At 45.5% G+C, this 12,651-nt stretch overlaps 1 protein-coding gene across 1 annotated transcript; it reads right to left on the minus strand.

The window, feature by feature from the left end:
- Positions 1 to 10,428: 10,428 nt before the first annotated feature.
- LOC102445480 (olfactory receptor 5A1-like) lies at positions 10,429 to 11,370 on the minus strand. The gene has a single exon (XM_006116936.3). It carries the CDS (start codon positions 11,356 to 11,358, stop codon positions 10,429 to 10,431), a length of 930 nt encoding a protein of 309 aa, XP_006116998.1. The 5' UTR covers positions 11,359 to 11,370.
- Between the last annotated feature and the right edge of the window lie 1,281 nt (positions 11,371 to 12,651).

Here is a 12,651-nt window from a genome sequence, read left to right on the forward strand (position 1 = left end):
TATTAGCTTCTGGCAATTGTAATGAGCTCTCTGTGGGCATGATTAGAAAGTTTGTGCCTGCCAAACTGCAATTGTATAACTTTGCATCATTAAAACCTGATTGTGTTTCATCGAAATTAGCAGCTGCCAGAGATAAATGGCCAAGCTTGATTTCTGCCCTAACTTAGAGGATGCCAAAAGGCTTCTTTAAAGCAAAAAGGTCCTGTTGAAAAAACCCCCTGGATTTACACAGTGATTTCTCATCACAAGAAAAGTTAGCCTGTGGCCTCCACTTTGCTAACCACCATGGGGAACAGTTTAAGGATCATAAGTCATATTCATCTAGCTGCTTTCTGCAATTCTAACAATGCAAAGCTGCTGTAAGCTTAGGTTTACTCAAACTAGATTTCTAGATGCTTTGCTTAGCTACCACGAAGCAGCCAGAGCAGATGGATGAATCTGTCTCACAGTTCTATTCCATGGAAAATAAACTCAGAGGTATGTTTGGCAAAGATAGGACTGTTTAACATCCATTGCAATGGATGTTAAGTATTTCATTACTTCCAGCATTCCTATCCCTGACAGGCATTGCTGTGTTGGTGTGTGGCCCAATAACTGTTATATAAGCAATACCTCACAGATATTACCGTGTAGGTTTGTGACCTGACCTACAGATGTGACCAGTCATCTGAAGAAGTGGGCTGTGCCCACGAAAGCTCACAATACCATCCACATGTTTTGTTAGTCTATAAAGTGCTACCAGACCATTTGCTGTTTTTTTCTGAGACTCTCTAGATTAGCCATGTCACAGGTACTTCCAGGCAGGAATGAGGCCTAATATGAAGTGAGCAATACCACCAGGTGTGGCCTGTGAGCCTAGGCAGACTCGGTGGTCGCCTAGGGCGCCTGATGATGATGTCATGGGGTGCCCGATGATGATGTCACGGCCATTGACGGCTGTGTAGGCGGGAGCGCCAATCACGCCTTCCGCCTGGGGCGCCAGCTGCCGCAGCCGGCCTCAGCCCACTCCTGAATACCACACCAGGTACGCATATTTAGACTTAAGGTGTAATATTTAGGTGAGCAGTTGCACACAGGTGCTGACTTGAAGCCTAATGCTCTGTGGGGATGTCTACACTATCAGCAGGGGCTGGCATTCACAGCTGAAGGAGACATTTCCACGTTCACTCTGACTGAGTGAGTGCACTGGAGTGTAGCTGGCGCAGTACAAGCAGTGGCAGGGGCTAGCCACCCCACGTACATATGGCCAGCTCCTATGCAATCCCAGCTACACTTTATATTTAGCATGCTGGGTCGTTCAGAGCTAGCATGGGTATGACTCCTCAGCTGGGAAATCATACCCCTGGCTCAAACCATAGACATGCCTTTCAGGTGAGCAACAACAAACAGGGAATGACAATTAGGCCTAAGGCCTATTAATCTTTGGGTGAATAATACCACACAGGTATAGCCCGGCAGGCATGTGGCCTAATAATATTTAGGTGAGCAATGCCACAAAAATAGTGCTATATAGGCATAAAGTTTAATAATCTTTAGACTAGGACTGTAGGGTTGCCAGGTGTCCAGTACTGACCCGGACAGTCCGGTATTTTCACCTCCTGTCTGGTACAAAAATTCCGAAAATACCAGACACCTAAAATGTCCAGTACTTTCTGATTTTTTTTCCCGGACAGGAGGTGAAAATACCAGACATCTGGCAACCCTAGCGCCCGGGCCCAGCCCCCAACCTCCCCCCAGGCCCCGACACCCCCAGCTCCTACCCCTGGATCCTCTGCTTACCTGGTTCCGCAGGCAGCAGTGGATTTAAGGCAGCACGAGTGGAGCGGCTGCCATTTTCGCGATCGGGGCTTTTTTGTGGAAAACAGTACTATGCTGTCTACACTGGCCCTTTTGCGCAAAAGTCGTTCGGAAAAAGACTTTTGCCTGAACGGGAGCAGCACAGTATTTCCGCAAGAACACTGATGATTTTACATGAGATCGTCAGTGTTCTTGTGGAAATTCAAGCAGCCAGTGTAGACAGCTGGCAACTTTTTCCGCAAAAGCAGATGATTTTGTGGAAAAACTTGCCAGTCTAGACACAGCCTAGGTGAACAACAAATGGTCTGGTAGCACTTTATAGACTAACAAACCATGTAGATAGTATCATGAGCTTTTCTGGGCACAGCCCACTTCTTCAGATAACCGGAGTTCTGAGTTTAAAGCTCATGATACCATCTACATGGTTTGTTAGTCTATAAAGTGCTACTGGACAGTTTGTTGTTTTTCTGTACAGATGAACTCGGCTACCTCCGGAAGCTTTAGGTGAACAATACATCATAGGCATTGCCCTGGCAGTTATGAAGGCCTAATGATTTTTAAGTGAGGATTGCTAACCAAGTATTGGCAAAAGCTTCAGAGGGGTAGCCAAGTTGTAACTGGAAAAACTTAAACAACAAATAGTCTTGCAGCACCTTAGAGACTAACACAATATGTAGATAGTATCAGGAGCTTTTGTGGGCACAGGTTTGTGGTCTAGTGATCTTTAGATTACATATCTCACAGGTGCTTCCATCTAAGATCAAGGTCTAATAATATTTTGGAGAGCAATACCACACAAGTATTCCCATCTAGGCTTACTGTAAGGGTTACTTAGCAGGGTCAGGCCAGAGAGCTGCTGCAAAGAAGGGAAAGGCAGCCCCAAAAGGGTAAAGACCTGTAATTAGAAGCAGAGGGCTGCAGGACAATTAGATATAGCTGGGAGGGAGCTGGCTCAGGCAGATTGGGGCCAGCTGACGCCACTGCTGGCTGGCTGAAGGCCTTTAAAAGCCTCAGCAGTTGGCAGCTGGGAGAAGGGAGAGGACTGATAGCAAGACAGAAAGTAAGTCATAACAACATGAGAACAGAAACAGCCAGCCAGGGAGGGATGGAGTCTCAGGAGGTGTGGCCGGGCTCCCTACCACAAAGACCAGCTGAAAATGCCAACCCCTGGGGTTGGCAGCAAGAGGCTGGCCCCCGCGGTAGCCTGGGTGAGAGGGGCCCTTGCCACAGTTAGTAATTGTAGGTGCCCAATAACACATAGGGAATATACAGGGTAGCGCCTGGAGGAAAAAATTGAAACAAGTGTCATTCTAGAGCAGAAAATCAAATGTTTCCTGGCCAATCCACCAAAACACTTGCTTTCAATTGTTCTCTTTTTTGTAATCAGTCCCCCCCCCCCCCCCCAAAAAAAAATCAACATGTTCCTGTGGAAATTATAGTGTTGGAAAAATGGAATCCTTTTGGTTTAAAAAAAAAAAGTTCTATTGGAAAATTTCCAATCCACTCTTACTAATAATCTGCAGATAAGCCATACCTCATGGACACTAATAACAGGCTTGTAGCCTAATCAAATGTAGGTAAGTACCTAGACACACAGCTGCTGTGCATGCATTAGGGCATGCATGCAAGACTCACGGTGGAAGTGTTCAGTGCAGGAAGAACCAGGTGCCTTCTCCCTGAGCTGAATGAGGTTCCCTTTATCTTCAGTACATGGTGTGACTGCTACTGCTGTAAGGGGCAGCAGGAACCGGGGCTGTGTCTACATTGGTGCGATCTTGCACAAAAGTGGCCAATTTTGCACAAAAATTTGCTGCCTGTCTACACTGGCCGCAAATTCTTGAGCAAGTAAACTGACGTTCTAATGTATGAAATCAGAGCTTCTTGCACAAGAACTCTGATGCTCTCGCTCAGGAATAAGCCCTTTTCCGCAACTGTTCTTCCGCAAGAGGCCAGTGTAGACAGACAACATGAATGGGGCTGAGTGCTGCAAAAAAACAGCTAGAAATACCCCTGGAGAATGTAGGTGAGTCCTTCTTATTATTGGTATGATAATTAAATGACTACTGATGATCCTAATGTGGGAAGGAGGGACGGGATGCTATGAAATCAGTCCCTTATCTTTGAAATGCAATGTTGGCCACTGGCCTGACACCTCCTTCCTGCCAGGTCTTCATACGCCCATCAAAAGCGAGAGCAAAAGGCAGGTGGGGAGACAGACTAGCCAAGGAAACAGGGCTGAGGGCGGGGCTGTATGGGAGTTGAATTTTCACTCCCCTGCTGGGAGAATGCTTGGAGACTGAGAGCAATCAGCTGGTGAGCTTGACTCAACACAGAGACATTGGGAGGAGAAGATGTTTGAGCCACAAGAGTGGAGGGGCAGAGAGAGGGGATAATTTCCAGAAACTGGAAGCTCCACATGCTAATAATGTAGTCAGAAAAAGAGAAACCTGCTCTTTCATATCAGCTGCATTTCTGTTTCCAATGTGTTATCCTTCCAATGGGATATCCAAGTGAGGCGGTCCTGTTATAATCCCAGTAGATGAATCCTCAATTAACCCCTTCCCCCTACTTCTAAGGCCAGGAATTTAGGGCATTACATTCTCTCAAATGCCTTCCCTTGAAAGGGCAGGTGGTCTCTGGAGTGCCCTTGATATAGGAGAGCCCCTGAGGTGGAGCTAAGGCCCTCTAGCCCCACCCATAAATAGCCTGACCCTGCCTTTCTTTATAAAAGACTGTTCTCAGGCAGCAGTGCTTTCTTGTAGAGCAAGGGCTTGAGTTTGTAGGCTCTAGTTATAGGTGGTACCAAGAAGAAGTAGGGTATGATTTAAGACAATCCTATATTTGTGCTCTAGTGGGCTTTTTTTTTTTAAGGAAGGGCAGAGAGGTAGGGCTCCTGTGTTCTGTTCCCAGCTCAGGCTGGGGTGCGGGGTCTGGTTGGACCAGGGAAGTTTGGGAGCTAGAATTCCTGGTTTCTGTCCCCCATGACTAAAACTTCAAGGCTACGTCTACACTGCAGGCTTTTTGTGCAAAAATGGCTGTTCTTGCACAAAAACTTGTGGAGCATCTACATTGCATACGCATTCTTGTGCAAGTAAATTTACGTAAAGTGTTGGAACAGAGGGCTTCTTGCACAAGAGTTATTCCTCTCCCCACGAGGAGTAAGTCTTCTTGTGCAAGAGCTCTTGCGCAAGAAGGCAGTGTGGATGGGCAACAGGGGTTTCTTGCACAAGAAACCCCTATGGCTAAAATGGCCATCAGAATTTTCTTGAGCAAGAGAGCATCCACACTGCCCTGGACGCTCTTGCGCAAAAGCATATGGCAGTGTGGACGTGCTCTTGCGCAAGAAATTGTGTGCAAAACAGTTCTTATGCAAGAAGCCTACGGTGTAGATGTAGCCCAAGAGAAGACATATTTGCTCATAGCAGGGAGATTCAGGGGCAGAATGGGTGTGAAATCTGTCTTCTCCACACCTTTGAGACCTGGGTATTGAATGCAGGAATCCTGGCTCCTATTACCCTCATTCTGTCCCATAAACTTTTGCCTAGAACTGAAGAAGTGCTCTGTAGATCTGGAAAGCTTGTCTCACCAAGAGAAGCTGGTCAAGTAAAAAAATACTATGTCACCTGTCGTGCCTATTTCCTGCAATATCCTGCTGTGAAAACTTACTGAATTAAATGTATATATCATTGTGTACTATGGACTGTATTTAATTCCATGGGACAGGAAGACCATATCTTTCTAAAAACTAAGTACGGGTTGGAGACTTGCACTCTGAATGACTGTTAGTACTCTCCAGTCAAACTCTGGCTTCCACCAGCCTTGGTTACCACATGCAGGGTGACCCCAATGTATTCTCAGTCCTAGATGCTTCCTTAAAAATGTGTATTCTGTATTACACTGTTCAGCCCTGTCCTTGGAAGCTGAAATAGCAAAGGTCTATTGTTCCTCTAAGGCAGTGGTCACCAACCAGTCGATCGGGATCTACCAGTAGATCTTGGAGCCTCTAACAGATGATCCTGACTGGTTTGGCCAGGAAGCTATCAAGCGCTGGCACTTCAGTTGCCCCTCCACCCCCTCCAGTTGCCTTGGAGCTGCCCCTGGGAGCCTCCTCCTTGCTGTGCAAGGTGTGGGAGGGTGCTGATGTCAGGGTGTCCCTCCCCCCCACTTCTGTACCCTATCTCACATAGAGAGAAGGGGATGGAGGGAACTTGGCAATGCAAATCTGTCACTCTCACACACTGCGTGTGTGTCTGTCATTCTTACAAACACCCACTGTCCTTCACTCTCATCTCCTGACCCAACACACATGTGGAGGGTTGTTGTTACTTCTTTTACTGCTTGCAAAGTGGGTTAGTGTTGGCTTTTGACTGTGCCTTCCCTGTACCTTCTCCTACACCCAACCACCTGCTCCTGACATGAGTCCCCCTGCACCCAACTCCTGAAACCTCTCCTGGACCCCAATCCTCCACCCTTGGTAAGCCCCGAGCCCCTCCCACATGCCAGGTTCGAGACCAGAGCCTGCACCCCTACCCCAGCCTAGTGAAAGTGAGTGAGGATGGGGGAGGAAGGAGGATGGAATGGTCAGGGGGAGACCTCAGAGAAGGGGTGGAAAGGAAGCAGAGTGAGGGTATTTGGGTTTGAGGTAGATCTTACATTGTCCTTACATCAAAAAAGTGATCTTGTGGTTAAAAAGGTTGGAGATCACTGCTTTAAGGGAACAGTAAAAAACAGCTTGCCATCCTACATGGAGTGACCCACGCAGTTCACAACACTGGATTGATTTTGATAAAGGGAAAAAAAAAGGTTATTTAACTACAGAGACATAGGTTTTAAGTGAATACAAGTAACAAGATATTAAAGTCAGAAATGGTTACAAGAAAAACAAAGCTAAAAGACGTTCTCAGCTTATCAAACTAGACTTGGTGTAAGGTGAAGTTCTTTATCGCAGATTCCCATTCTCATTACTGACAAAGTTTCAGGTTAGGGTCTGCATCCAAAGCCCATAGGTTGGGGTTGGGGTTTTTTTGGTCATCTTAGGTGGAAAAGTGAGAGGTGGACATGAAGAGAGAACCTGAGAATATTGGTGCCCCTTATTAGAGAAGAAACAGGTGATGCAGGAGTGGATGGGGGAAATGGACCCTCTTTATTGCCCATGCTCGTTTACCTTGATTGTTCAACACAAAGTCTGAGTGGCGACAAATTGGCATTAGTCAGACACTTTTATCTATTTTAATATGTTAATTCACATGTCTATCACTACTTTCCTAAACCCTTATTTAGTAATGTTAACGTCCATAAAATGAATATTAATAAGCAAATAATTAATGCAATTATACCCATCCCTCATTACTATTTAAATAATTTCTAAATGAATCATCACTTTCCTATGCTATAAACTAACTGGTTACAGAGATTACAAGGAATTTGACCCGGAAGATGTGTTATGCAGAGCCAATGAGGCTAAGCAAGAGACCTAATAAAATAGAGCAACTCCATACGTAGCTGGTTTCCTCAGCTACAAGAATGAAGAGAGAGAACGTGTTTATACATCAGAAAGGATAATACTGGTTTTGACTGGACCCTTAATCTATCTTCCCAAACTACAAAACAAAAAGGAAAAGCATATTTAAAGGGTAATGTAGAACTAGTAATGTAGAGCCATTTCAGATCTATTAATTTTTACATACCCCAACACCCCTCACATTTATATTTGTCACCCTTTGAAATTTTAGCCTTTGGGTCCCTTTTAGAAACTTTTCCTCGCCCAAGGCATAAACCTAGCCCTCAGAGGTCTGATTAACCCCTAGGAGCCCTACTAACTCCATGTCCTACCAACCATAATTTGGGGTGCCCTACCCTTGTGAACGCTAACCCAAGGAGTCCTACTGACCCGGGGTGTAACCCTACTCATTGAGGGGTGATGCTTCTGGGAGGAGTGGATGCCAGGACCCATGGGACAGAGGAAGTCAGGCTGATGATAGTGGTGTGGCACCTGAGAGGAGGGGAAAAGGAAAATCAGTTGCGGTGGGGATGGTATGGCCAAAGGTGGGGAGCAATACAGTCAATGGCCATTTTTTTTTGTATCTTGGAAGTGGCAGCTCTAGCTCTGAATATATCCAAATGATGAACCCCAAATGTCCCTTGCTCGCTGGAGATGGGCAGAGTTTAGGCACTGTCCCTGGCTAGACTGCTGACCTCATGTCTAATTCCTCTCTTAGCAGAGGGGAGTCCTCTGCCAATCATGTAGGCCCCGAAACAAATTCTGCCTCTCCCAAAAACTCATGCATGTTCTCCCGAAACCCAACGATGGTGTGAGCCTTATGGCTTACAGTTTACATCTTCTAAGGTACGCGATAGTGAAAGCACATGGAAACAGACACTCCAAAACTCCATTACTCTTTATATGCAGAGCTGTACAAAATAATAAACACGGCAGTACACGTTTCCTGGTCTCAGGTTTCAAACCAGTCCATAGAGCTCTTCAGGTGTAACCAGAGTTCTTTGAGGTGTCCAGGGTCCTGCCCTTGCAACTCCAGAGTCATGGAGCCTTCATAGGTCAGCTAGATTTCTCTGACTTTGGCTGGCCCCATGGTTAAACCAGAACTCCCATGGTATATCTCTTCCTTTTTCGCCCTCTACTCCTTCCTGTTTCAGAGTGTCTAGAGTTGATCTATCCCACCAACACCACCTGGATCCTTTGTTCTGCTGCTGATTTTTCCCCACTCTCCAATTCTCAAGCCTTCTGCAGAGAAATCTAACCAAACAGGCTTCCCTTAGCTTCTGCCAACCCATGGTCCTGAGGTGCTTCTATCAAAATGGTTGACCATTTAAGGTGTAATGACCCATCATTGAATCTCATCTGGGAGATGGGCTTCCACATCCACATACAGATGTTTCATGGTATAATAATTTCATGGTGACTTGTTTTGAGTTCCCAGCCCCTGGTGGTGCCATTGACAGTTTATAGTGCTCTGTACCTCGTAGCATTGGGTGCTAGATCGTTACCTAAACAGAATGGCTGTGTCTAGACTGGCAAGTGTCTAGACTGGCTGTGTCTAGACTGCTTTTGCGGAAAAACTTGCCAGCTGTCTACACTGGCCACTTGATTTTCCGCAAGTACACTGACGATCTCATGTAAGATTGTCAGTGTTCTTGTGGAAATACTATGCTGCTCCCATTCTGGCAAAAGTCCTTTTGTGCAAAAGCTTTTGTACATAAGGGCCAGTGTAGACAGCTCAGATTTGTTTTGCGCAAAAAAGCCCCGATCGCAAAAATGGCAGTCGGAACTTTTTTGCGCAAAAGCGCATCTAAATTGGCACGGACACTTTTCCGCAAAAAGTGCTTTTGCGGAAAAGCGTCCGTGCCAATCTAGATGCTCTTTTCCGCAAATCATAGAATCATAGAATAATAGGACTGGAAGGGACCTCAAGAGGTCATCGAGTCCAGCCCCCCGCCCTCAAGGCAGGACCAAGCTCCGTCTACATCATCCCTGACAGATGTCTATCTAACCTGTTCTTAAATATCTCCAGAGAGGGAGATTCCACCACCTCCCTTGGCAATTTATTCCAATATTTGACCACCCTGACAGTTAAGAATTTTTTCCTAATGTCCAATCTAAACCTCCCCTGCTGCACTTTAAGCCCATTACTCCTTGTCCTGTCCTCAGAAACCAAGAGGAACAAATTTTCTCCTTCCTCCTTGTGACACCCTTTTAGATATTTGAAAACCACTATCATGTCCCCCCTTAATCTTCTTTTTTCCAAACTAAACAAGCCCAGTTCATGAAGCCTGGCTTCATAGGTCATGTTCTCTAGACCTTTAATCATTCTTGTCGCTCTTCTCTGTACCCTTTCCAATTTAAATGCTTTTAACGGAAAACTTTTCTGTTAAAAGCATTTGCGGAAAATCATGCCAGTCTAGACATAGCCAATGGGAATAGCAGGGATGTCAGGAGACATCTGCTCAATTCCTATCCTCCAGTCTTCATCATGTGCCTAGGGCTATGTGTTGTCCAGATTTGACACCCGTGTCCTGGATTCCAGTTCTCAAAAACTAAAGAGGTGGTAGAGCCCTCCCCAATATTTAAAGCTATTTCCTCAATTTCTCTTCCTTTCACTGCTCAAATCCTTTGACTGCTTCAGGAAGAGTAGCCAGATGTGACACTTGGTAGACAAAAAATGGACCAAACACCTGTACTCTCCTCCAATCTTTGTCCTATGCCTAGCCATGGCGTTATCTAGTTTCTGGCCAGGAAGGAGCACCAGATCATCTTGTCCAGACTTCTGCTTATCACGGGCCATTAACAGCACCCGGAACCAGCACACAAAACCCAGCAGGTTAGCCTTGTGTCAACGTGAAAAGACGTCTGCATTACGGGGCACAATTCACAGACAAATTGCCTAAAAGGATTATGGGATACTTTAAAGGCTTTAAACCTCCTGCTCTTCCTCAGGTTTCCATAAGTCTCTCTAATGCTGAATTACTATCCTTGAGATCTGACAGGATCTTGTTGAGATTGGGATTAGAGTTTAGTTTTGTGTATGAGGCTAGAATTAATATCACGGTTAGGTAGATATTAGGGTTAAGCCTGGAGCATTCATGTAGCAAAGTTGTAGCTACTGCTAAAGCTGTTTATTTCCTCCTCATCACTTTCTTCAGGGCAGCCTTCACCTCTTTGTTCCTCAGGCTGTAGATCAGGGGGTTCAGCATGGGGATTATCAAGGTGTAAAATATAGAAATCACCACATCACTGCCTCGCCCAGACTTCCACTGGGGGTGTAAGTACATGTAGAAACCAGTCCCATAAAGCAAAGCCACAGAGGTCAGGTGGGAGGTGCAGGTGGAGAGGGCTTTGCGCCTGCCTTCAGCAGAGGGCATCCTCAGGACAGCAGCAAAGATGCAGAAATAGGAGGCCAGGATGGATGTAATGGTGCTCAGACCAACCAGGGCAGAGAAAAGGAGGGAAAGGCTCTCTGAGAGGAAGGTATCGGAGCAGGAGAGCTTCAGAAGCTGGGGGATATCACAGAAGAAATGATCGATGACGTTGGGTCCACAGAAGGACAGTCGAAACACACACACTGTCTGCACGGCCGAATTCACACACCCGGCGAGGTAGGCTCCACCCACCAGCCAGGCACAGGCTGTCTGCGACATGGTGATTGTGTACAGCAGTGGGTTACAGATGGCCACATACCGGTCATATGCCATCGCAGCCAGGAGGAAACACTCTGTGCTCACAAATGCAGCAAACAAAGCGATCTGGGAAGCACACCCGGCATAAGAGATGGTTTTATCGTCCGTGAAGAAGTTCACCAGCATCTTAGGAGCAATGGCAGAGGTGTAGCAGGTGTCAACGAAAGCCAAATGGCTGAGAAAGAAATACATGGGGGTGTGAAGCTGGCGTTGGACCCTAATTATCACGATCATGCTGAGACTTCCAGCCATGGTGATAAGGTAGATTGCTAGGAACAAAAGGAAAAGGACAGCCTGCAGCTCTGGATGATTGGTGAAGCCCAGCAAAATAAATTCTATCACACTGGTTTGATTGTTCTTTTCATCCATTGGTTCACCGACTGCTACCTGCAGGGACATCGATACATTTCAGTGTTCAGGAGTAAAACTAGATTTGCACAAAAGTGACAGAACAGATCATGTAACCATCCATTAACTCCTGTCCTGTCACCCTGCTTGTGCAGAGGAAACATGTCCCTACTGCTAAGGAAAAGGCTGAACTAATTATTCCCCAGTGTTTCCTGGAGCTCTACGTCTGAGGTAGCATGTCCACATTAATGGATCCTGCCTCGGACTAATTTCAAAGCTTCCCCATAGTGTGTACATGCTAGTTCAAATTTGTTAAATTGGGAGTTAAGTCGAATTTACTAATTTCAAAATAGTTTCCTACTGTTCACATGGCCTTAGAGAGTATAGAGGATCATGAGTGGAAATAACAGAATCTAAGGTATATATAACAGGTTAACACATTACAAAGCAAATTTCCCCTCCCTTTGACATTCGCATTTTCACATCAAAAGTTATGAATGGGACGCATCCAGCCTACTTAATTAGCTTCATTAACATGGGTCGTACAATTGACAGGTAACAGCTTTTGCTGTGATATATACCTTGGATTCTGTTATTTCCACTCCAACTCATCTGATGAAGTGGGTTTTACCCACGAAAGCTCATGATCATATATATTTTTTAGTCTCTATGGTGACACAAGACTACTAGTTGTTTTAAAGTTACAGATTAACACAGCTACCCTCAGAAACTTTTTTCCAAGTATTACAATATCTGTAATGATACTATTTCTCTTGGGACTTTCATAAGAGACAAAGCTTGGTTACAGAAAACTTAGGGTGTGTCTAGACTACCTAGTTTTGTCGACAAAAGTGGACTTTTGTCGACAAAACTATACCAGCGTCTACACTACCGCTGAGTTCTGTCGACATAACGTTGACAGAACTCAGCAGTTTTGTCGACGCTGGTATACCTCATTTTACGAGGCATAACACCTTCTGTCGACAGAACTCTGTCGACAGAAGGTGTTATTGCCTGTAACGTTGCATCCAGACTACGGAGTTCTGTTGACAAAGCAGCTTGCTTTGTCGACAGAACTCAATGTGTCTGGACGCTCTTTGTCGACGGAAGTTTTGTCGACAGTATCTGTCGACAAAACTTCCGTCGACAAAACGCGGTAGTCTAGACGTACCCTTAGTGTCCTCCACATGGTCAATTTCTTTATTTCAGTTTCTAAAAATGCATTCACCCCGGCCATAGCGTGTACAAATATTAAAAAGCTAGATGAAACATTCAAACAAAATCTTAATAATGGTGTATATTTCTAATCCCTCC

This window comes from Pelodiscus sinensis, chromosome 5, assembly GCF_052426305.1.
Source record: "Pelodiscus sinensis isolate ZL-2025 chromosome 5, ASM5242630v1, whole genome shotgun sequence".
NCBI lineage: Eukaryota > Metazoa > Chordata > Testudines > Trionychidae > Pelodiscus > Pelodiscus sinensis.